At 46.3% G+C, this 25,393-nt stretch overlaps 1 protein-coding gene across 3 annotated transcripts; it reads left to right on the forward strand.

The window, feature by feature from the left end:
* Positions 1–25,393, forward strand: GCNT4 (glucosaminyl (N-acetyl) transferase 4). 3 transcript variants are annotated; one of them, XM_044267016.1, is made up of 2 exons: positions 1–16; positions 22,365–25,393. In XM_044267016.1, the coding sequence occupies exon 2, from the start codon at positions 22,366–22,368 to the stop codon at positions 23,728–23,730; it is 1,365 nt and encodes a 454-aa protein (XP_044122951.1). In that variant the 5' UTR covers positions 1–16; position 22,365; the 3' UTR covers positions 23,731–25,393. The 3 variants fall into 3 exon arrangements, with proteins under 3 accessions (XP_044122951.1, XP_044122933.1, XP_044122942.1); XM_044266998.1 differs by lacking the exon at positions 1–16 and adding an exon at positions 438–513; XM_044267007.1 differs by lacking the exon at positions 1–16 and adding an exon at positions 12,483–12,558.

Genomic DNA, 25,393 nt, shown 5'->3' on the forward strand with positions numbered 1-25,393 from the left:
TCCCCTGCTCCCTTTCGTAAGTCGACTTGGCCACGCAGGCCAGTGAGGAACGCCCGGGGCCGGGGTGCAGAGCTGTCCCGCGGTGGCGGGTGCGGGGCTCGGATCCCAGCCGCGGGGTGGCCGGGACGCCGGGACCCTTACCCCCTCGAGACTTTCACTTTCCCGCTGGGGAAAACTTGGGCGCCGCGTTGCTCTCGGGGGTGAGAGCTGGGGCGCCGGCCCCGGGGTGCCGCATCGGGATCCCGGGCTGAGCCCCCGCCTGGCTGCGCGCCTGCCGGTGCCGGCGCGCAGATGGAGCCCGGAGCTACTGTGGGCGACCCTGCCGCGCGCCAAGCGGACGCCGCAACTTCGGGAACCCGCGCGGCGGCCGGGAGTCGCGCAGCGTGTGCGCACCAGGGTTTCCCCAGACTCTGCCGGAGCGGTGAGGACGCGGCTCCGGCATGCGCCCTTTCCCGAGGCGGGGGTCGCGCAATCTAGGACCTCCCGGCCGAGGCGCCAGGAAGAGCCGCTCAGGTGAGAGACGCCGAGAGGCAGGGTCACGACGCTCGCTTTTCCCGACTAGCCCGCCAGCTTCGCCCCAGCCTCGGGCGGAGCGACGCTGCGGGAGACCCGGCCATGGGCGTCCTCTCCCGGGGTAGGCGGGAGGTGAGTGGGCGGGAGTAGACGCGGTGCTCGGGAGTGGGCTGCTCCAGTGGCTTCTCCGTTAGGACTAGGTGCTTGGCGGGGGGAGGGAGAGGGTGTCTTACCAGTTTGGGGGTCGGAAGCTGCGGGGCGGACCTCCCGGCGGTGCCCTCCCAGGGACTGGCTTCTGCGCTTTTTTAAGGTCAAGTTTTCCTGCCGCAGAGCTGACCGGGACGTCCCCCCCGGCGAGGTGGCAGCGCCTCTCATGCAGACTAGGAGCCTCCGGGGATCCGAGCCAAGAGGTCTGGACACTCAAGTCAGTTTACCATCTTAGGCGAACAGGGCGAGTGAACGGGCATTGCTCGTTAAGTTTTAGAACCGAATTTCCTGTCTTTGGGAGGTTTTCGGGGTCATTGTAGCCTGGGAAACTTGGGCTTTTACCCCCTTACTGGGCATGCGAAGAGGTGGTGTTAGCCCTTAAGCCCATATTCTTTCCTCTTCTCATCCGTAAAACTGAAGAGCAACAAACCAGAATACTGTGGGAATCAGGAATAATATTAAGTATCCATGCAGTTTGGTAGGCATAGAAGTCACCCTTTTTGATCCTACACGCGTAAAACGTACCCTTATTTTTTTTTAAGATTTTATTTATATGATAGGTGGATATCACAAGCAGGCAGAGAAGCAGGCAGAGAGAGAGGAGGAAGCAGGCTCCCTGCTGAGCAGAGAGCCTGATGCGGGGCTCCATCCCAGGACCCTGGGATCATGATCTGAGCCAAAGGCAGAGGCTTTAACCCACTGAGCCACCCAGGCGCCCCAAAACGTGCCTTTATTAAACTACTTATCAGCCTAAGGCGTTCTAGAACCCAGGGTCCCTTTTTTTTTTTTTTTTTTTTTTTAATTTATTTGAGAGAGAGAGACAGTGAGAGAGAGCACGAGCGAGGAGAAGGTCAGAGAGCGAAGCAGACTCCGCATGGAGCTGGGAGCCTGATGTGGGACTCGATCCCGGGACTCCAGGATCACGCCCTGAGCCGAAGGCAGTCGTCCAACCAACTGCGCCACCCAGGCGTCCCCCCAGGGTCCCTTTTGACAGCTTTTTTGGACGGTGTCTTGAGGAAGTAAAATCTTAAAAAAAAAAAAAAAAAAAGTTAATTATTGCAAAGAACATTTTCTGTGTTGCACTTTCTAAGGATCTGGTACTGTCTGAGAAATGACTAATTAGGATGCTGTTGGATTATCTTCTTTTATTAGCGTATAAACAATAGCCAAAGAATTCGGTTGTATGGTAGTAACTTTCAAAAACTGATAGGAGAATGGGGGGGGGTTCCCCTCCTGTTTAGTACTTGTACTCATTCCAAAGTTTACAGTAATTTGCTAAGTGCCAGAATAATCACTGCCGAGTTAGGTAGGGGTGAATGGCATAATTGGGGAATAGGTCAAAGTTGGCACGTGATGACATCATGCTAAGAAAGTACTCTCAAGACAGGCAAGCAGTAAATAGTTATCAATCTGCCTTTTTTTTTTTTTTTTGATTTTATTTATTTGACAGAGAGAGATCACAAGTAGATGGAGAGGCAGGTAGAGAGAGAGAGGGAAGCAGGCTCCCTGCTGAGCAGAGAGCCTGATGCGGGGCTCCATCCCAGGACCCTGGGATCATGATCTGAGCCAAAGGCAGCGGCTTAACCCACTGAGCCACCCAGGCGCCCCATCAATCTGCCTTTGAACGAACTCAGATCATGGCTGGGGGGAGGTGTGCAAGTAGAGAGTATGCATGACTGTGCCCAGCTTCCTCTCTTCCCCCTCCCTCTCTTGAATCACTGACTCCGGAGCTGGTTTGGGGAGTATGAGTTGGTGACCTGGGGCTTATCTTGGCACCACTATCAGAAGTGTAACTGTGTCTGCTTCAAAGAGTTTCCTTCTTCCTTTGGGAAGCAGGAAGAAAACAGCAACATAGTGAGATTATGTGATGCAGGGTTGAAAAGTCAATTCATCCGTCCAGATTTATCGGTCCAGGTTTTTTGAGCATTTACTGTGGGTCAGGCCAGTGCTGGGTGCTGTGGGAGCGCAGATGCGCTGAGTCTGGGATAGAGACAGGAGGCCTTCTTGGGGAGATTTAAGGTCAGAAGGCCTGAAGGGTGGGTGGGAGTGGCTTAAACTAAGGGCGGTGAGGAGAAGGAAGAAGCGAGCATTCTCCCCCCAGGGAATGGTGTGCCCTAAGACAGAGGAGAGCTGGCAGAGAGTTCATGGAATGGGGAAGTCCATTGGAAAAGATGATGCCATGCTTTGGGGCCGATATGTGGAATACATCCTCTGGACAGTTTCACCGCTGAGGGTATCCTGGTGAGATTTCCATTCAGAATTCTAGGTTGCTGTGCGAGAGTGAACCGAGGTTCCCGAAAGGTAAACAGGGCTGTTGCAAGGGTGTGAGAGGCCTGGTGGGCTAGGCTGTGCCAGGGGCAGTAGGGTTACACAAGTGCTCAGACTCAAGGCAGACCCTGGAGTGACTTGGTGACTACTTTTGTGTAGGACAGGGCAGGGCAAGTCCCTCCAGGTTTGAGCAGGTGTTGCTGCCATTTACAAAAGAGGGAACATTAGAGGAGGGGTAGAGTTTGGAGGAAAGATAGATTTGGTTGATTGTGTCTGTGTTGGGGCACTATTTAAAGCCTGGGGTGGATGGGACAGGGGTGCAGGCCTGAACAGAGCCCCCTGCCTTCATGGGGAAGGGTGAGAGCCAGGCCGCGCGTCTCTCCCAAAGCCCACGGGGAGTGAGCACCCTGCGTGGGGTGGGTGTGGTGTGGGCCGAGCACTGGCAGTGGCCTCCATGCTTAGCTTCTTGGAAGCCACTCCTCAAGGGACAGGCAGGACGGCGGAATGGCTTTTTAAGATGAGAGAGCCTCACACATAATTTATATGTGAATGGGATGGAGCCAGTAGGCAGGAAAGGCTGTCTAGAGTCCATTTCCGGAAAAACAGTCTGTGCGGGATTGGGATATCAAAGTCCTGTAACTATCACACCGTCTTACAGAAACAATATTTTGAAGCACAAATGAGTGTGAAATTTAAATTTTTACTTCTTAGGCTAGGCAGACTTCGTGTTTAGGAAAACATGGATGGGAATTGTGTCGCAAAGCTGCAGCATCAGGGCAGAGGGGCCCCTGGAGCCAAACTTGGCCGCCGTCCCACTGCCTCCCGAGTGTGTGGCCTTGGCTGAGCTTCCTGGGCCCGGAAGTAGCGCCACACCTATGTGGTGCCTTTATGGTACCCTGTCCCGGGCTGTTGTGAGGGGAGTGTGTGTGAGTCATGCATGCAAAGTGTGGACACGCTGTGTGCATGTGTGCGCCAGCCCCTAGTGAGTGCTCTGTAAGCCTTAGTGCTGGTATTTTTATTGTGATCGTGCCCCTTCCATCATTGCCAGCTGTAGGATCTGAGAACCAGAGAACTTAGAGAACTTATACAAGGCCACAGAACCAAACAGTGGCGAAGTTAAAGCTTGGATCCCATTTACCTGGCTCACAGGCAAAGGCACGTCCTCTGTGTAGCACACTAACAAGTGTCAGGTGCTGGGGGCCAGGGAAAATAAGTGGTATTAGAAGAACCTGGTCGCTGCTCACCAGACTATAGAGAAGCAAAGCAGATAATATCAATGTCCTAGCTTACAGACTTTTCCCAAACAATTTAAAGGTGTATGTTTTGTATTTATTTGCATTGTTTTGCATGTCATTTTATATGCATCCCGTATGCTGGTAATTTTCCTACTGGGATCGAAAGGCCAAAGCTTCAAGTATATAAGATCAAATAAAATTAATCAGGAATTGAATGCAGCTGGGTTGAAACCTAATGGGCCCCTGGGCATGGTGGGCTCAGTGTGGACTCTTGGGGGAAAGGAGTGGATCAATATTTACTATTTTAGGGGTGCCTGGGTGGCTCAGTGGGTTAACCCTCAGCCTTTGGCTCAGGTCATGATCTCGGGGTCCTGGGATCAAGCCCCGCATTGGACTCTCTGCACAGTGGGGAACCTGCTTTCCCCTCTCTCTCTGCCTGCCTTTCTGCCTGTTTGTCATCTCTCTCTCTCTCTGTCAAATAAATAAATAAAATCTTTTTTAAAAATTTACTATTTTAGAAGATGTGGGAAGCCAGATATCATTTGATAAAAACAGGTCACATTTAATATGTAATGAAGCTTGACCTGCTGAGTATAATACACAGGACAGGAGGCATGGAAGAAGACCGGAGGGAGACTGCCTGCCGTATAAAATGTCAGAAAATAAAGCAGAAACAGAAGCAAAATTTTGCTTTATGAAAGTAAAGGTAGTAAAGGTCGGAAGTAAAGGTAGAACTTGTGTTCAGCAACATAAAATCTTAAAAAGAGCATAATCTTCAAAATAAATGTGTGGGCTTTTAAAACTAGTAAACTCTCCCTAATTTGGACTTATCATGGAATGGCCATGGTATCTTAGTAAAATCTCAGAGATACATTTTTTTTTCCTGAATTACAGTTTTCTTTTTAGAACACTTGTTCTCAGAGCGTGGTCCCTGGACTGCCCATACCGGCATCCCCTGCAAACTTAGAAATGGAAATTCCAAGACCACTCACATCTTTTGAATTGGAACTTCTGGGGATGGGGCCCCGCAGCTTGTGTTTTAATATTTGGAGCCAACTTTTATTCCTCTGGAATGTTTACTACTTCAGTCTTGACCTTCCATTTCCCTCCTGTGGTCACTCTTCTGCTTCACTTCTGTCAGTCTGTATCCTTGTGGAGGGTTGTACCCAGACACCAACCCATCCCTTCCTCTGTCCCAAGGTCTAGCCCGGTAGAAGATGCTTTCTTTTTTTCAAGATTTTTATTTATTTACTTCTTTGACAGAGAGAGAGAGTACATACAGAGGGTAGGGGCAGGCAGAGGGAGAGGGAGATGCATACTCCCCCCTGAGCAAGGAGCCCAATGCGGGGCTGGATCCCAGGACCACTGGGATCATGACCTGAGCTGAAGGCAGACGCTTAACTGACTGAGCCACCCAGGTGTCGGGAAGATGCTTTCTAAGAGCGCTCTGGGCCTCATGTTCTGCAGCTCTGTGGTTCTCATACTGTCCAGGACCACACTGATTTGGGTTTTACTTTGCATTTGTTGCCTTTAAAAAAAAGTCTTTTGGCAGTCTCCTATCCAACAAACTGTGACTCCTCCCAGACTTACAGTCTGCCAAACCCTGAACTGTTCTCTGCAAATACTCCTGTTAAACTCCATTTCTCCATCTGGTACAAGTGCAGTTAATTTCTTGGCCCTACATGTTAGTCTTTGTATTAATCAGCATTAAATTGCATCGTACTTGATTCAAATTTGTCTAAATCTGCTTGGATCCTCCTTCTGCCCTCTTTCCTATAAACCTTTGTGTCCTCTGCTGATTTGGCTGCTGATGTCCTGGCCAGAGGAATTAATAAGGATGTGAGTATCTTTGTTAGAGGCCTTCCTTACAGTTAATGAGGCTTAAAAAGTTGGCATCTTTTGCAGTCCTTGTGCGGCTGACATCCGAAGAATTGTCATCGGCCCCATCATTGTTTGCATTTAAGTTGTAGCTGCTCTGAAACATCCCTCATGGGGTTGCTCCATGAGGACCATATTCTCTGACCCCAGCCTCGGTGTCCCCACCCGCAAGCACCCACCACCCACAGCCCCGTATCCCATATAGTCACCTGCCGACACACAGTCAGGAACTACATGTCCATGATGAGGATTGCCCTCTCCCTGCTTTGTTTACACTGTCAGCTTAGGGGTTTTTCATGTAGGTAACACAGAGGTAAGTTTCGGCTTATGTATTGGCAGATTAAGAGGACAGAAATTTCAAAGTAATCGGAAGTGATACTTGTGCCTTATCATTTCTCTGTGCTTCACGCCACCCCTCACTGCCACTGCTGAGCTCTAGACCACCTGACTTCTGTGCTAAAGCTCACTTTTAGACAAGAGATTCAGGTTATTTAAAATTTCCTTAATGTTGAATTTTGTTCACATATGATTCTTAAGGGAGATTCTTAAGTTAATTAAAAAGTTAATTTAAAAAGTTTAAGAATACAAAAAGCAAAACCACTTGATGGCAAGAATGCTTTTAGCCTCGAGCGCAGAAAAAGTGCCTGGAATCTTAGTCATGATCCTTATCCAGTCCTGTTGGAGCCCTCTCCCACATCCCTCCCCCCTGCACTGAAACACTAGCCATAAACCAAACTGCAAAAGGCTCAATAAAATCTAAGCCCCCTTTTCCTTCTCCAAGATGCTGCCAAACGTCTTTTGATGGGATGTTCTCCCTCACTGAGGCAACCAAAAAAAAAAAAGCAAGTGCCTGGTGGAAAGGGAGCTCTTTGTTACCTCAAGTAAATCTCCAGGAATACTGTGTAGTTCTCGCTCTTGCTTTTCTCCCCACCCACCCCCACCCCTAACACCCGCCCCTTTGGAGGAGAGCTTTCTGTCTATGTTCAGACTTAGACGATCAGTCTGTCTGCTCTTGGATACAGGTTGGACCTATTTCTAAAGGTTCTGCAAACCTTGCTATTTCTCCCAGCCATTTTTCAGATCCAGACAGCCCATGACAGATAGCCGCTCATTCAGACCGCAGCAGAGGGTGGCCAGTTGTGCCCATGACCAGGAAGAACTAGGCTTACCATAGCTCCTGGGCTTGCCAAGCTTCCTTTTCTCTTCCTTCTGCTCCTTTGCATCACTGTGGCATGTTTGGAATATTTGCTTAGTTGTGTCCTTTCTTCACCACCACCACCCCCTGTACATTCCACCTGAGTGCAGCAAGGAGGGGCTTGCTCTGGCCAGCCATGGTCTTCCACCCGGTTCTTCCTTTAGTCTTCCCAGCAAGCACGCTGCCCTACCCACAGGCGGCCAGAGCTCAATGTAGTCGCAGATAGGTCCGGAGACAGAAGTGAAGTGACACACGAGGCAGACACCAGTTAAGCTGCAGCAACTAGATCGGCAGGGGCGGGGGGGGGGGGCACTTCTATGGAGATTATGGAGATTACAGAGCTGAAGGAAGGGATGTGGAACCAGGGAAGAGATCCTTAAAAGGAGGGACGTATAATCACCACTGTGCAAGAAAATCCCTTAGTACAAGAACCATTTCTCCATGCTAGCTGCTGACTTACCTTTTCTGAAATATTTGTATCCAATAAAATTGTATAAAAAATTGGGATTTCTTGGGTTGTATTGTCAGGTCACCTAGGACCTCACTATTTACTTCTCTCTGGATTCCTCCAGGCAGGACAGCTTCTGGGCATATCTCTCCAGATTCTAACAAAGCCCCTCCCTGGCACGTGGTGGGCACACAGTAAACGTTGGCTGGGTGGATGGGCAACCAGCGGAAGGGGGATAGAAGTAGGATATAAGGATGAAAGTATATATAAAACATACACAAAATAAGTAAAAACGGGGACATGAATAGGTATTTGTATTCTCTTGTCTATAGCAACGTTATTCGTAATAGCCAAAAGACTGGGGGGCGCCTAAGTGGCTCAGTGGGTTAAAGCCTCTGCCTTGGGCTCAGGTTATGATCTCAGGGTCCTGGGAGATCAGGCTCTCTGCTCAGCGCGGAGCGTGCTTCCTCCTCTCTCTCCGCCTGCCTCTCTGCCTACTTGTGATCTCTATCTGTCAAATAAATAAAATCTTAAAAAAAAAAAAAAAGACTGAAGCCACTCAGGTGTCCGTGGACAAACGCATGATCAAAGTGTAGGGTGTACATACAATTGAGTATTATTCAGCCTTGAAAGGAAGAAACTTTTGACATGCTGCAGCATAGATGAGCTTCAAAGACATGTTAAGTACAATAAGGATGGACACTATGATTCCTCCAATACAAGGGTCCTAGAGGAATCAGATACATAAAAAGAAAGCAGAGGGATGTTTCCCCGGAGCTGCCAAAGGGGGAAACAAGGAATTAGTGTTTGATGGGTACCGAGTTTCAGCTGGGGAAAATGAAAAAGTTCTGTGGGTAGATGTGGTGATGATTGTCCAGCAGCGTGAATATATCTAATGGTGCAGAACTTAAAAATGGTTGAAATTTTAACTGTGGATCCATCCATGTCCATCTACCTCTCCATCCATCCATCCACCCATCTGCTCGTCCATCCGTCCGTCCATTCACCCATCCATCCTTCCATCTGTTTGTCCACCCGCTCATCCACCCATGTCGTCTCCAACATTTATGGAATGGCTTTTCTAGGACAAACCAAGAAGCAGAGATTTTTTTTTTTTAGCATTAATAATCAAAATGGTAAATTTTATGTTAAGTATATTTAACCACAATAAAATAATAGAAGAAAATATTTTTATGATCAATAACTAGCTAGATTACTAGATTCCAACAAATATGGAACAACAAAAGAGAAGATATTTTTTATAGCAAAGTAGTGAACCACAGAAGACTTGGAACCTATAACTGCAGAAGGAAGACAGCAGTGGCACCAGACTTACAGGGAGGTTTAAGATCATGCTACTAAAAATGAGTTGCCTGAATCCCATTGGAGGCAGGGACTTCTGGAAGACTTGGAATCCTGCACAGTCCTGTTTACCCCTATGATTCCCACTTAAAAAGGCGGGGGGAATCCTTTTTGAAAAATTTCAAGCCTACAGAAAAGTTGTAAGAATATTACAGTGGTCACAGACTGATTTCTCCTTGCGGAAACCTTTGGTATGGCTTCTGAGCCATCCGGCCCCGCGGAGACCCCTGGCCATTGCCTCTCAGAGGTGGTCTCTGGGTGCAGGAGTGCTGGTGGCAGGTTGGGGGTGAAGCCCAGTCCTAGCTTGCAGAACAGCCCCTGGCCTCTGATCTTCGGTGTTCCTTCTACAGCTGTCGCTCGTGTAAATGTTTCTGACCCCTTACTGCTGTGCCGCGTATATGCCTGTCTGCTTTTCCTGTCAGAATGCTCAGTGCGTGTGCTCAGTTAGTCATCCCAGCATCCGTGTGAGTTAGCACCCTGGCCCACCTTCTCAGGGAAGGAGGCAGAGCACTCATTAGGCTGGCGACAGCTTCTTGGTGATGTCAGGACTTAAGTTCAGAACCACTGGCTTTAACTGCTTTTTCCAAACCAGTTACGTTGTACACAGAGGTAGAAAGCAGGAGGGTGAGATGCAGGGGCTCAGGAGAGGAGGGAAGAGAGGAATGGGGTCAGGCGGGTGAGGGAGGGAAGCATGATGCAACATGGTCACCCTACGTGGTACTAATACCTTCCTTAATAGGTAACAAGCCTGTTAATGCATAAACTCACCAGAAGGCAGGCTGCCTGCAAGGTGACTTTCAGGGATCATGGGGCACGCCCCCCTGCTTGTGGCTAGAACCCTGCAAAGCAGAGGTTTGCTAAGAGCTGAGTGGTGCCTACCTGATGTGGGGTGAGCATGTGGGTGCCAATATCTGAGTTCATTTGGTAAATCAGGGAGTCTGTTCTGCTCAGATGTTTACCCGAAGTCCGCATCTGCCTCTGAACACAGTTGAGAAGTTCACATCACCTGAGACCTAGAATTTCACACTTGACCATCTACGGGATTGTACTGTCGTACAGGAGTTGTACCCAGTTGTTGTAACCTAGTTAAATGTAAGCTTCATCTTGCTTCTGTGTTTGTGTCTGTATGTCGAGCGTTGCCATTTTCATATGGTCATCATTCAAAGTGCATCTTTGCAGAGTTCCTTCGACATACCAGGGTTTATTTTTCTCATGTAACAAGAAGGCAGAGTGGGTGTTTCCTGCTGCTGGTTCAGTGGTTTGAGGATTTCGGGGCTGAGGTCTCTGAGACTCCTTGACCTTTTCTTCATGGCCCCAACATGGCTACTGTAACTCTAGCCATCACGTCAGAGTTCCATGCAGAAAAGTGAGCAACGGGGAAAAAGCACAAAATGGCATACCTCCCCCTGAATCAGGCTCCTGTAAAGAATGTTCCAGATACCATACAGTATCCTGCATTGACCATTCCTCTACATTGGAGGCTGAAGGGAAAGGCTGTGTTGGGGGGGGGTACATCTCTGCCAGCAACAATGTTGGGGTCCTCAGTAAAGAAGGGAGGGAGGGGGGCACTTGGGTGGCTCAGTGGGTTAAAGCCTCTGCCTTGGGCTCAGGACATGATTCCCAGGGTCCTGGGATCGAGCCTCACATCGGGCTCTCTGCTCAGCAGGGAGCCTGCTTCCCCCTCTCTCTCTGCCTGCCCCTCTGCCTATTTGTGATCTCTGTCTGTCAAATAAATAAATAAAATCTTAAATAAAAAAGATGGGAGGGAGGATGGATGTTGGAGCGCAACTGACCGTCTCTACCAGATCTGTAGACAACATCCTTACCTGTTGGGTCTGTTTCCGAGTTCATCTCCCTGAGCTGTTTTCTGTTCTGGCACCCTTATCAGACCGGTTTAATGACTGTCACTTTATAATCCACGTGGAAATCTGAGGAGTCTGGCTCTTGTTTTTGCATTCTGTGTAGTTGGGTGTGTGTTTGCTTAGACTGTTCTGAACTAAACAATCTTTTACTTTTTCATGGTATTAACTTCAAATATAAACCTGTATGTTAAGACATGTTATCTTAATTAAAACCGTTGCTAGCATGCATCCTTGTAGGAGATGCCAACTGGAGAGCTTCCGGGAGTCATTTCTAGATTGGACTTCTGCAGACATTTCACATGAAATCCCTGCTTTTGGAAATTCCTCTTTGGTCAGAACTTTTTTTAAGCACTGCAGACTGTATTTGTCTTTATCTTAATTTTAAATTCCTAGGTCTTAACTTTGTGGTGTCTATACACACACAATGTACATACATTTTCAACCAAGAAGCACAGATCTTTATGAAATGATGAAGTCACACTAGGGTAGCTGGTCTTGGATTTTTTAGTGGAGTCCCAAAGCATATTGAAGTCTCCAGCTCAGCTCCCCACCACATCAACAAAACACAGAAAACACACAAAGACGCTTTTCTGATTATTTAAAACTGAGTGTGTCTAATCCATTCACAGAGAGTTGTGGCCTGGCCTTTAGCCATTTCTGCCATCCGTATCCTTCATTCACATCTGTTTATCCCTATGCTGCCTCTGTGATGTGGTTACGGGCATTAAAGATTCTGCTTTAAGTGCACACATGCAAATCAGAGTTACTATACCTCATCGGCTGCTACCTAACCTTTGAGGAATTAATTCTGGACAGAATAAAATATGGAGGTAGACATAAACCAAATAAGTGCTTCTAGAAATTTCTGGGGGGTGAAATTACATGCCGACCTTGGGTGAGGAAAGTTTTTTTTTCTCTTTCTAGCATACATTTTAAAGAAAGACACAAATGTTTTTCGGTTCAGTTTTTCTTCCTTGTAGAAAAAGAAGCCAAGATATTTTCAACCCATATTTTACATTTAGAACATAAAAAATATATTTGGCTCTGTATTGTGTCCGGCTAAGTGTGGAAGGCAGAGAAGAGAAGAAACTAAGAAAGGAATGTAACATTGCTGTTCATAAAGCTTGAGAGACAGGGGTCAGATCCATTAGCTTTTTGGGTGTAATATTTTCTATCTAAAAAGGAGGAAGCATTTTATTTAAGCCATTTCCATCAAAGCTAAAATTTAAGGGTGTAGATATTTTGAAATCCCACCCTTTTTATATTTTTGGTTTTTTCTACAGAAAAAACTCTCAATGTCTTACAACATAATGAGGGTCACAAATCATTACAAAATAGAAATTTTATTCGATAGTATCATTTATGGCCCTTTAGACTTCCTGCTAAAGACTTATCCCAGTACTTTTGCCCAGCAGGATACACAATCAGCTTTTGATGTTTGCCCTGTGGACCAGATGCACCAAAGCCAGAACCAAGTTGGCCACCTCCCAATTTTTGTGACTATAAAAACCTGCCTGAATTCTGCACTTTTTTGCGGCAGTCCAGATTTCTGATGACCTTGGGGGACCGCCATCTGGTAAATACAGACTGGTATGGATTGCTCGTTTCTCCTATGACTTTAAATGACCCCCACAAATCTCCCCAAAATGAAGAAACGCCAGTGAAGTTACTAGTTGAAAGAATTAACAAACAGTGGTTGACACCCTGATGTTCATGCCTACCTTTTGCATTCAGACCTTTAGTCTCAAAGGTGGTGACCGTAGCGTTCCTACTTGTAGACCGAAGCTCTCAGCTGCAGCAAGTTCTGCAGGTGCCTCCATCCACTTCCCCTCGGATGAGGAGGGTCCGCTTTCCTGCACCCAGACGGTGTTAGCTTGACAGTCTGAGCAACTGAGTGCGACTAAGTGCGGGCAGAGACCCTGTTTGAGTGTGTTTTGTGTGTCACACTGCTGTGGTATCCTCAGTCCTGCTCTGCATGGGACATGATCCTTAGGGATGCTCTAACACGTCGCTGCAGTCTTACACTGTCTGGAGAATTGCCCGTAAAGATACTGAACCGAGGGGAACTGATACAGCTTCTGCCATGCACAGAGTTTACAGCAGCTGGTTAGCCGATGATAACTGCCCAGAACTGGTTGCTTTGAAAGGAATTCTTTGGTTGTCAGTCTTTCAAACGATTTTGAGCAGATGGAGGGAAAAAGAAAAATCAACTTCTGTTTAGAGTAACTATTCTCCTGTCTTTCAAAATCCAAGATGGGTGTATGTCCACAGGAACGATATTTGCACCAGACATTAGCAAAAAAGAATGTCATCAGGGAGTGAGAAAAAAAAAAAATTAGAATGTCAGAATGCAGGAAACAATGCATGTGCTATTTCAGAAAAAGAAAACCAAACCGCAACTTATGGAGCCTTTCCCAGTTTTCCCAAGAAACCATTTCCTCTGGTTGCAGTCCTATGCCTGAGTAGAGAGGTCCATGCCTGTGACCTTCATGATCTCATTGCTGGATAGCAAACATTATTCCATGTAACACATGGGTGTAAGGATGTGCCCGAGATTAAATGACTTGCCAGAATGAGTTGAGTTGTTTGTTTTTAAGGTTTTATTTATTTATTTATTTGAGAGAGGGAGAGAGCGTGTACATGAGCAGGGAGAGAGACAAGCAGGCTCCATGCTGAGTGCAGAACCCCTTAAGGGGCTCGAGCCCACAACCCCCAAGAGCATTATTTGAGTGGAAGTCAAGAGTCAGACACTCAACCAGCAGAGCCACTCAGGCCCTGACTTGAGGAGTTTTTGATGGCACAGCCCAGACTAGAACTTAGTTCTTCTGATTTTGTCCCACTGAATGACTACCCTGTGCCAGTTAGGTATGTACCTGGATCTGGACCTAGAACAAGACCAAGGCTTGTCAGGGAGATAGAAATAAACAAGCAAACAAAGTTACTGCTGCTGTGATGAGTGCTTGAAAGAAAACAAGGATTCAACAGTCAGGAAAAAGACTAGAGAAGGGTGATCAGAGAGGACCAGAGGAAAGGACATTTCTCCCGCAGCTTGAAGGACGGTGAGGGGCCAGTAACCCCAGGATCCAGAGAATAATGGTCCGAACATGGGGACAGCAAGTGCAAGGATCCTGAGGCAGGAAAGGGACTGGCATTCTAGAAACTTCGAGAAGGCAGCTGTTGCTTAGAGTGTATGGGCAAGAAGAGCAGAATAAGATGCAGTTAGAGAGGAAGGTATGGACAGAAACTGGCTGGGCCTTGTGGCCATGGAAAGGATTTCTGGTTTTATTCCAAGTGCAGTAAAACCCCAGTGAAGGGTTTTAAGTGGAGGGAGTAGGACTAGAGAGGGAGAGCAGTCTGATTTATGTGTTGAAATGATTCTTTTGGCTGTATTACAGAGAATGGATTAGAGGGACAAAAGGAAGGCTAGTGAGGAAGTTATTTCTTTTAGAGGCAAAGAGTTAATGATGGCTTGGCCTTTGGCGGTTCCTGTGGAATGGCGTGGATGTGGTGGTGGGTGGATTCAAAACACATTTTAGATGTAGAACCAATAGGGTTCTACTCCTGCCAAGAGATTGGAGAGGCACCCTGGCATTGTGGTTAATACCATAGGCTCTGAAATTGGGCCAGAGTTGAAAATCCTGTCCTCCCTATACTAGCTATTTACTCTCTGTGTCTCAATTTCCTAATCTGAAAAATGGGACAGTGATGGGGGGATAAAGAATGAATGATAGGGATAATAAACCTAGTAGGTTTATTGAGTGGAATAAGTAACACAAATCGTATTAGTGCTCAGGATAGACCGTTAGGAAATGACAGGTATGGGTCCATTGAATCTGGGAATGTGATGATTTTTATTGACTTCGACCTGAACAGTCTGAGTTGAGGGAGCAGCCGAGCCAGACTGGACAGAATACCACCATGAGGGCTCTAAATCCTGGGCAAAAAAGTCCCCGCTCTCTCCAGGCCCTCCAGGGGGAGTAGTTGGATGTACAAACGTGTACATAACAGAATAAACACATTCCTGGCATCCCAAGAATGAAACGGTGTTAAATGATCGCTACCAAAAAAAAAAAAAAAATGGTGGCTGGGACTCTGTTTTCTCATCTAGAGAAGGAGGAAGTTGAACTCCATTACCATTAAAGTCCTTGTCAGTTTTAGGATTTTGCTTCTAGGTTTCTGCAGGAATTATGCGATAATGTAAGCTTTGGTGAAGAAGGCCCAGAAAAGTAAATTCTGTTATTGAAATGGGGTTTTTTTTCCCCATAGAAGAGTATGTTGACCTCAGAAGTGGTTTAGTTTCTAACAGTTATGGACACAGTTTAGAATAGGACTTAAGTGTATTGTGAAATGCAAGAAACAGGTAAGACAATACCTAAATAGCAAGACTCCTGGTTAAAAAAGCAAGCCCACAGCAGTGTCTTTACTGAAAATAGTCTGGAAGGACATCCTGGCCAACAGAATGCTTTTGGCAGGCGGTTGGATTACTGGTGAGCTTTATTTTCTTCTTTAGACTTGTCTTTCTCATTTTTTAAAAATGGGAAGTGTTTACTTTTATAAACAGAACGGAAAAACACTTTCTTTTCCCTTTGGAGCCTATAACCTCTTAATTATTTGAGGATTTGTCCTCTAGTTGTATCGTATTTTGGCCGGAGTCACGCCATTCTTGTCTTTTTCATGGTTACTGTTTACCTACTCACAGTCTGATCATTACTTGCCTTTGCTGTCTTCCCTCTAGAACAATGAGAATGTTAGGTCAGCTGGGCAAGAGCCTTGCCTTTCTGCTCCTTTACTGACTCTGCAGGTGCTGTGGGGTGTTAAAGAAATGCATCTTGGGTGAGTCATCCTCCCACTGATGGTCTTCTCCAAAACTTTCTCTCAATTTGATGATGAGCCTGTTACCCAGGGCAGAATCAATGACCTTAATGAAATCAAGACGCTGTGGTAGAAGGACCTTAGCTTACTCAGCTAGATGAGGGGTTTATTTATTTATTTATAGTGAGTTCATCTTTATATTAATGTTCTTAAATGATGATTCTTCTTTGTAAAACTTTAGGAACAAACAAAATCCTGACATTTCTAAATCAGTCAACTCTCAAATCCCATTTTTCACGCTAACATGTAATGATACCATATTTAAGAAGTTAAAGGGTTCCCCACAGGGGGCATATTCTTCATGCAGAGAGAAATTTCACCCAGAAAGTTTGCTAAACTAGTTAGTTATTCTCAGAGAACCCCAACCAGACCAAGTAAGTCGTCAGTGACGGGATATAAGACAAGAATTCAAGTGAGCTAGCTTGCTTTTCCTTCGATGGGTTCCATGGCCGGAAGGTTGACTGGTCTTCTGGATTGCCCCAGCCTCTGACCGCAGGAACAGAGTGTGTGCCTCCCCCAGCAAGGCTCCAGGCTAATTCTCCATGTACGGAATCCCTTAAACTGGGTGGAGGGGTCTCAGGATGAGGTGACTTGATGTTCATTTCCTGTTTCAGGTTTGGGACGGTCAGGTAAGACATAATAATGAGAAATTTTATTCAAGGACTGAAACCGTTGTGGAAAATGTTATGTTCCAAGAGACAGTATTAGTATTACCTAGAGGGTTAAGAATGCATCCCTGGAACACAATTCTCTGGGTTCAAGTTTCAACTGATGGGGATCCTAGCTCCGTATAACCTTGGGTGATTTCTCAGTCCCCACGGGTTTTAGTTTCCTGTCTTGTAAAAGACGGATGAAGGTCGTGCTCACCGCATAGATCCACTGAAGGGCTGCACACATGCAGAGGACCTGGAACGTTGCCCCATGTAACGACTCTTTGGGGACTCTACGTTCATAATAATGCTGATATTAATTTAATAAAGAGTACCTAGAAGCATTCAGGCATCCATTCTAAAACATTGAATTTATGTCAGAATGGGAAAATGGAAGGTAGATTAAAAAGACAGGACGGTAAACCAGAGGTGTGGGCGGGATCTTTAAGGAAGTCAGTGCAGAGGAGAAGCGGGTAGCTTGTCGCTCAGGTGACTATGATGCAGGTGAAGATGATGATGAAGATGAAGCCACAGCCAGTACTGGCCAGGCAGTCCGTGTCAGGACTGTGCTAAAGCACTTCGCATGCCTTACCCGGTTTAACCTCCAGAGCCCCATAGGTGGCTGCTGTGATTAGCAGACTTGTACTGATGTGGACACAGAGATGGGGGAGTTTGAGCAACTTGTCCAGGGTGCAGGTGCTCCATAGGCTGTTTCTGAGATGAGTGGAGGGCCTCCTCTGAGCAGAAGCCCCAGCTGTGTGGCTGGAGCAGAGGACGTGTACTGTGGCACCCGTGTGGCATCCGCCTTTCTGGTGCAGCCTCCGAGCGAGGTCTTAGCTCTCGGCTGCTCCCCTGTTGTCGTTTCCACCTCCTGTGTTGGTCAGAAAAGGGGTCATTCATTTCCGTAACATTGTCTGCCTGTCAGCGCATCCTGCGTAATGGACTAGAAACCCCAAGGTTTGGAGTCAGGCACGATGGGCACAGGTGTCAGGTACACTGTGCCTCTCTGTGGGGTGACCCCATTCACATGCAGGGGCTCCTATGCCCTCGCAGCAGCTCGAGGGGATTTCTCATTCCCATTTTGAGACAAGAAAACCGGGCTTCAGAGGTTAAATATCCTGAAGCCTCTCCCCGACTCCGTATTATCTCTCCCAAGTGCTGCCCTCCCCATCGGAGTTACTGGAGAGGAGTGTGGGTGTGCAGGGAGGGAGCAAGAGAGGCAGGGGAGTGGAGGGAACAGAGAACACCTAATCTGCAAATACGGATGGTAGATCCTTCATTCCTGGTCCCTAAGCTAAACCAGAGTCAGTGCTTTGGTCCTCAGCCTCCTCCTCAGTGTCCTGATTTTCCATTCTCCCTCCTCCCTCGGGAAGGCAAGCATGCGCTATTTGGCAGTACTGGGTTTTGAGATTGCTGACTTAAGGAGGGTTCGAGGAAGAGCTGCTAATGGTTGTAGCCACTTAGCCCTGAATACAATTATCATCACTTAGCTGGGCGTATCTTTTGTGTGCCTGCTGTTTCTTTTAAGGCTGTAAACAGTGCCTGGAAAGGCGGGGTAAAGAACAAGGTTTATGGAAAAGGCCTCATTCACCATCTTTGTTGGTTCTTTATTGAATTATCCAAACAGACCTTATTTTGGCTGAACTATAGCGATCCAGCCTTGTTATCACGTCCTTCTCAGTTGTGTCTTCCTCCCTAGGGACTCATGTCCCCGTGTGTGGCAGTGAACTCCGCAGTGGACGGGACTCCTTACTTGTCTGGGCAGGTGGAGGGTGAAGTACCCCTTCTCCTGTGGGTGGGCACTTATTTGTAATGTAATTATCAGACTACTTCCTGGCAGCAAAACGCCCTGCCTGCTTCCTGCTCCTGGGGCCTGAAGAAGGAAGCAGCCGGCATTGGGTGTTTGCAGAAGGTGGCGTTGTTACACTCGTCTCCTAGGAACCATGTGGCCCACAGGACTGCAGCCTGACCCCAGCAAGGTCTGCTCAGACCTCAGGAGCTCATTCCCATTGTGGGGACTCCTGAGTTCAGGCTGCAGGTGGCAGGGAGTTGAGGCAGGTGCCACACTGGGCAGGTACCTGCCCGCAGCCCACCTGTATCCTTTGTGGCTCCCCATGGGTGTCACACACAGATTCTCTCCAGAGGAAAGCATAGCCACGGTTGGAAACTGTGGTTTCTCACTTCCTGAGGCTTTCGTGCCCTTAGAGATTCTCACCAAAGCTGGGAAGAGGCCCACAGTCCCTTTCAGGATTTGACAAAATTTCTTTCACACCAAAGGCCTTACACCTTCCCCGATGACTTGGGACAGGGTGGTATTGGGGGGCTGCTTGGTTCCCCTGATGTCTAGGGCTGATCTGTAAGGAGCTCTCCTCCTTAAAGATTCCCAGAGTAGGAAAGGAGAAGAATCTGAGAGCCAGATGCCTGGGCTGTCCCAGTTCCCTCTCCTCATTGCTTTAAAATCACCTTTCATCCCTGGCTGGTGAAGCTCAGACATGCGACCCAGAGCCAGTTCCCACAGGACTTCCCACAGCGCCCCTGCCACCAGTGCCCGGTCACCTTCCCTTTCTGGGCAGGCAGCCATGCCCCCTATCTCAAATCAGGCTTTCTAGGCACCAGACTGGAATCAGGAAGTGTGTGCTCCAGGGGTTCTCAGGAAGGCTGGGGAAGCTTGGGTGCAAGGAGCCCCTGGAAATGGGTGACAGGACAGGGAGCCAGCCTTTGCCTTTTTATGTATACGTGAAGATGATAGTTACATGGTACGTCCTAAGCACCACAACAACTCTGGAAGTCTTTCAAAGCCTCTCTAGAAATTTAAGGGGATTGGGGCATCTGGGTGGCCCAACTGGTTGGGTGTCTGCCTTTGGCTCAGGTCATGATCCTGGAGTCCCCAGATCAAGTCCCACCATCAGACTCCCTGCTTAGCTCAGCGAGTCGGAGCCTGCTTCTCCCTCTCCTACCCACTCATGCTCTCTCTCTCAAATAAATAAATACAATCTTAAGGAGGAAGGGAGGGAGGAAAGAAAGAAGAGAGGGAGGGATCTTTTCATTATACCACTGTGTATCAGGGGAACTAGTAACAGACGCTAAGTAGAAATCCCTTAGACCAATAAAGGGAGAAATGAAAAAGCAAAAATTTACTTTGGATAGGATTCATTCTAATCCTAACCATTTATTTAAGCTCCTTCCTATGTATGCCTACTTACCATGCATTAGGACAATGATGAGATAGGTTGATTTGGAATTGATGAATCTTGTAAGTCAAATTTTATCACAACACGTACTTCTAAGTGCATGCTCAAGCAGCTTGTGTGGCACTGTGTATCCGGAGTCCATTCTCCCATGCTCTGTAACAACTGGCAGGAACCTTGGGCTTGAGCCTGAGTGTATGGAACCCACTTCAGTTTGCTTCAAAGGAGCAGAAAGCCGAGACCCAGGGCCACAAGCCTGGCTGGGATTCCCTGGATGCTGATCAGTTAATGCAGTTGGAGAAGAAGGGATGGTCTTTATGAGATGATCTGGTAATGTGGGTGTGAGGGAAATGGAAGAGTCAGATTCTGGCTCTCACATGTCAAGCTTGGGTTATTGAGTGGTTGGTCTCACCATACACTGACACAGAAACACAGGAGAGGAGATGTCAGGTTCAGTCTGGGACTCATTGGAGGTAGGGTGCCTGCGGGATATCTGGTGGAGATGTGGAGATGTCCATCACGCAACTGGACGTTCATGTCAGAGGCCTGGGCAGCAGGTGAGGCTGGAGACAAAGGTGTCGGCAACGTGTCGCAGTCCAGAGAACTAGGGACAGAGTGTGTGAGAAGAGCAGTTGAGAAACAGGACCCCAGAGAAACCCACCCTGGAGAGGCTGTGGTGGGATTGGGGAGGACAGTTTGTTGTCAGTAAGGTGTTGTTCTTTAACGAAAGTCTTTCCAGTGAAGGTGGATGAGGCCATGCCCTTCCCAGGAGAGCTATTTCAATTGACCTCTAAAGAAATATGAAAAAATAAATCAGGTTCAAATGGCTTGTTAATTCTAAGGAAATTGGGAACAATGATTATGTCCTTATGTAACATTTACTGATTGTGCTAATGATGAAGTTTTAGGATGTAAGTGAGGTTCAGTGGGGTGGAGTCCAGAGCTGATGACCAAGAAAGAATTCTTGAGACATCTTTGGTGCAAAGTGGTGGTTTATTAAAGCACAGGGACATGCCCTGTGGGCAGAAAGAGCTGCTGCCCAGGGGTTGTGAGGGAGGAGGTAAGGAAAAAGGGAGGTTTCAAAAGAACTTTCATATGCTAAAGAGGACCTACAGGATAATGGAGGCCTTGAGGCCTTACCATTGTCAAGGTTTTTACCTCTAGCAAGGTATTAACATTAAGATAGCTGGGAGATTCCTAAAGAATGTCCCGTATGTCCCACCCAGGAGTTGGGGTGGGAGGAGGTTGCACGGTGTCCGCTTTTGCTTTGTCCTCAGTCAGACTTCAGTTCCCTCATCATTAAGAAATTGCACACGGGCTCCTCAGACCTCCCCAGGTCTCAGGATTTGAACCTCTTTGAAGCAGCCCTATGAACTCAGCTGGCTCTCCTGTCCTCAGACCTTGGGATGCTGCTTTCTGATTTGCCCTTCCTGCACCTTCCAAAATAAATTCATCTGTGCCTCCATTTGATTAGCCTGTTTTTTATCTGGAAAAAAAAAAAAAGCATATTATCATTTTTAAAAAATCAAATACAGAAGGATATTTGGTGATTAATCAATCTTCTTCCTACCCAGGCTGCTAATCCCCCATCCTGTCCCATCCCGCCCTGCAAAGCAGCTCCTCTTCCTGGTGTCGTGTCTATACAGTATCCCTCTGGAAATAGCCAGCCACCTGCCTTTTTGTAAATAAAGTTTTATTAGAACACCGCCAAGCCCTCTCGTTGACACATTATCTGCCGTTGCTTTCCCACTACAATGGCCACCGTTGAGTGGTTATGACAGAGGAAGGAAAAGTTTGCCAACATGCGCTGTTTGCGTGTAGATACTATTTATATCACTTTTTTTTTTTTGACACACATGTGAGCACGCTGTACACAGCTACACATTTTGCTCATTTCCCTTTCACTGTGTATCATGGGGATCGTCCCACAAGGGCAGATGCAGGCTTGTCTCAGACTTTTTCACATGGTGTGAATGTAATTAATCCATATTTCACATGGTGAAAGGGTAAAGGGAGCTCTCTGGGGTCTTTACTTATAAAGGGGCTACTCCCATCAACAGGGCCCCATCCTCATGATCTAATCACCTCCCAGAGCCTCCATCTCCTAATGCCATCACCCCAAGGCTTAGGTTTCAAAATGTGAATCGGGGAGAGTCATAAAGATGCAGTCTGTAACAATGGGCTTTCCCCATCTGACTTCAGATCTAGATCTCATAAGGATCTGAAGGGAGACTCACTATGGATGCCCCTTTTAGGCTCAGGTGGGGCATTCGCATCTCCCCTGACCCCTAAATGACATCTAACTGTGTAGACCAGTTCTGCCCAAACCAGAGTAATCTCTCCCCAAATACGCTAAGCAGAAATGCAGACAGTAAAAGTTACACAGTTACCCATATTTTAGGAGTTTACATAATTGGCCATTCTGTTTGGTAACCAACATCCCTCACAATTCAGATATAGTTAACACAGAATACCACAAAATACTACCATTCTGTATATTCTCATTCCTTTTTTTTTTTTTCTGGATTCTCATAACGGTGAGAACCTTGTCTTATTTACCCTGGGGCCCAGCATTCTGCCTGGCATGTGAAAGGTACTACCCAGTGAATTTTGATTGAACTGAACTAATTTTCTCTTAGTTCTTTTTCTCGTATTTCAACTGAATTACTCCTTTTTCCTCTTACAGAATGAAGACATTCAAATGTTGTCTTAAATACCCAGCACAGCAGAAAGTTTTCATCTTATTTGTAACTCTGTGGCTGTTCTCCCTGTTGAAGCTTCTAAATGTGAAAAGCCTCTTCTCCCCTCAAAGAGGCATTTACTTGGTTGAGTCCTTCCTGAGTACCTCGCCTTTTGTAAGGAACAGGTACACTAATGTGAAGAATGAAGTCAGGTATGACGTGAACTGCTCAGGGGTCTATGAACAGGCACCTTTGGAAATCGGCAAAAGTCTGGAAATAAGAAGGAGAGACATCATTGACTTGGATGATGAGGATGTCGTGGCAATAACCAGTGACTGTGACATTTATCAGACCCTGCGAAGGTACCATCTAAAGCCCGTTTCAAGGGAGGAGAAGAGCTTCCCAATAGCCTACTCTTTGGTCGTTCATAAAGACGCCATTATGGTTGAAAGGCTACTCCATGCTATATACCACCAGCACAATATTTACTGCATCCACTATGACCATAAGTCACCTGATGTCTTCAAAGTTGCCATGAACAATTTAGCCAAGTGCTTCTCCAATGTTTTCATTGCCTCCAAATTGGAGACAGTGCAATATGCACACATTTCCAGACTCCAGGCTGATCTAAATTGCCTGTCAGACCTCCTCAAGTCCTCAGTTCGGTGGAAATATGTTATCAATCTGTGTGGGCAAGATTTTCCATTGAAGTCAAATTTTGAATTGGTATCAGAGTTGAAAAAACTCAACGGAGCAAATATGTTAGAAACGGTGAAACCCCCAACCAGTAAAATGGAAAGATTCACTTATCACTATGAACTCAGACAGGTGCCTTATGAATATGTGAAGCTACCAGTAAGGACAAACGTCTCCAAGGAAGCCCCCCCTCATAACATTGAGATATTTGTTGGCAGTGCTTATTTTGTTTTAAGTCGGGCATTTGTGAAATACATTTTCAACAACTCCCTCGTTAAAGACTTTTTTGCCTGGTCTGAAGATACGTACTCTCCGGATGAACATTTTTGGGCTACCTTAATTCGGGTACCAGGAATACCTGGGGAGATTTCTAGGTCAGCCCAAGATGTGTCTGACTTACAGAGTAAGACCCGCCTTGTCAAATGGAACTATCACGAAGGCGTCTTGTATCCACGATGTACGGGCTCCCACCTTCGAAGTGTGTGTATCTTTGGGGCGGCAGAATTAAGGTGGCTGATAAACGACGGGCATTGGTTTGCTAATAAATTTGATTCTAAGGTGGATCCTGTCTTGATTAAATGCCTGGCGGAAATGCTTGAAGAGCAGCAGAGACAATGGATCACTTTATCTTCAAAAAAATTACTTATGGCTAAAAATCCCATAATCACATCATGATGAAATCATGATAGAAGGAAGGTGTCTGATAAATAGAGCTCTTATGGACTTGTATGCTCTACCATGCCCAGTTCCACTTGAACTTAACCTCCTCATAGTTTGCGAGGTGTCCATAATTCCATGCACAAAGGCGACAATTAGCCTGAATTTGGTTGGGTGTTTTTATGTTTGCTTCCTTGTAACCTTATGGAGCTAAATCAGAGATTCTAAACGGTCCATTATCAGAGCTCAGAAACTACTGAGCTCCAGCTGTATGCCAGGTACTTTTATAAATCCAAATTGCAATGAGTTGTACAATGCCTTCAAGGCTTGCCCTAGCCCCACAGCAACCTTAATATCTTACATTTTCCTCATAGCAATCAAGATTCTACAGAAAAGGTGTTGGAGTGTGGGATAATCATGTAACCGTCGAAACCACCAATTTCAGGGTAGTGTTTATGTCCAGTGACCAACACTCCACTTGTCTTTTAATTCAGCTCCCTAGACTTTTCTTAACCATTAGAATATTTGAAGGAGAAACCACTACCTCAGGAAAGCTCAAACAATTGTCCAGTTTCCTCCTTGCCAAAGCATAATTTTCCTATTGGTGCCTCACCCTTTGAGTTCAGAGTCCGAAGACTCTGTTGGCGGGGCATTTACAGTGGGTGAATGTCAGGGAGGCTGGATGGGGGCTGAGGGGATTGGGATAAGTGGTGCCTGAAGAGAAACAAAGGGATCTGTAGGACTTTCACATCATGTTACACAATGGCTTCGTGAATGATGTCTTTTTAATTCAATTAGTTCTTTAAAATTATTGATTAATTATAAGAACTTGATTAATAGTTCAAAGTGTTATACTCCCAAACGTTGAACCTAAGTCTTCTAGCTCATAGATTATCATTATATGTAGGATTCTTTTATAGTGGAATTAGTGTAATTTTGTTTTATGGAACCATTAAGCTAAGAATCACTGAATTTTCTTGAAAAGGTTTGTAAAATATGACAGCTTTCTAAATTAACTATTATGGTAATTTAAAATTTTTGCTTACGTCTCCAGTAACTGTCCAAGTAGAATCCAAGCTTAAACTTACAAAAACTATTTAAGTCTACTGAAGTCTCCTCAGCTTAGATAGAGGAAAATTTAAGTTTCTTAATGACATAGGAAGAATATTCATTAATGGTATTTTGTAAAACCTACACCTTAGAAAACTACCAGACGAATCAAATATACATCTATTTTAATGTCACTGTCTTGTACCTGGAGTGAAGTGGGACAGGAGCAGGGTCCTGAGAACAGGTTGTAGTATTTTTTTTTACATCTCAGGAAATCATGGAACTCATGTAAAAATTTTTTGCTGATCTTACGTTTCAGTGTCAGCCTCAGCATCTACATAAAGATGTAGTAATCAAGGCCAATGTGAGACTATTTGAAAGACTAGAGTAAATATTTTTGTAAGTGCCTGTGTTCTACCTGTGAAATGTCTTTGTTGGTTTTAAAATGTTTATGATACTGAGAGCCAAGTGGCACCACTTCTCTCCCCTTCTTCTCTGGAACTCATTTTTCTTTCTCTTTTTTCCCCCTACCCCCTTCAAATTACTTTATTCTCCAGAAACAACTATGACCAAACTCCTCTTCTTAAAAATAAGTAACTGTTGAGGGCCCCTGGGTGGCTCAGTCAGTTTA

The sequence above is a fragment of the Neovison vison genome, chromosome 1 (genome assembly GCF_020171115.1).
Source record: "Neovison vison isolate M4711 chromosome 1, ASM_NN_V1, whole genome shotgun sequence".
Classification (NCBI taxonomy): Eukaryota; Metazoa; Chordata; class Mammalia; order Carnivora; family Mustelidae; genus Neogale; species Neogale vison.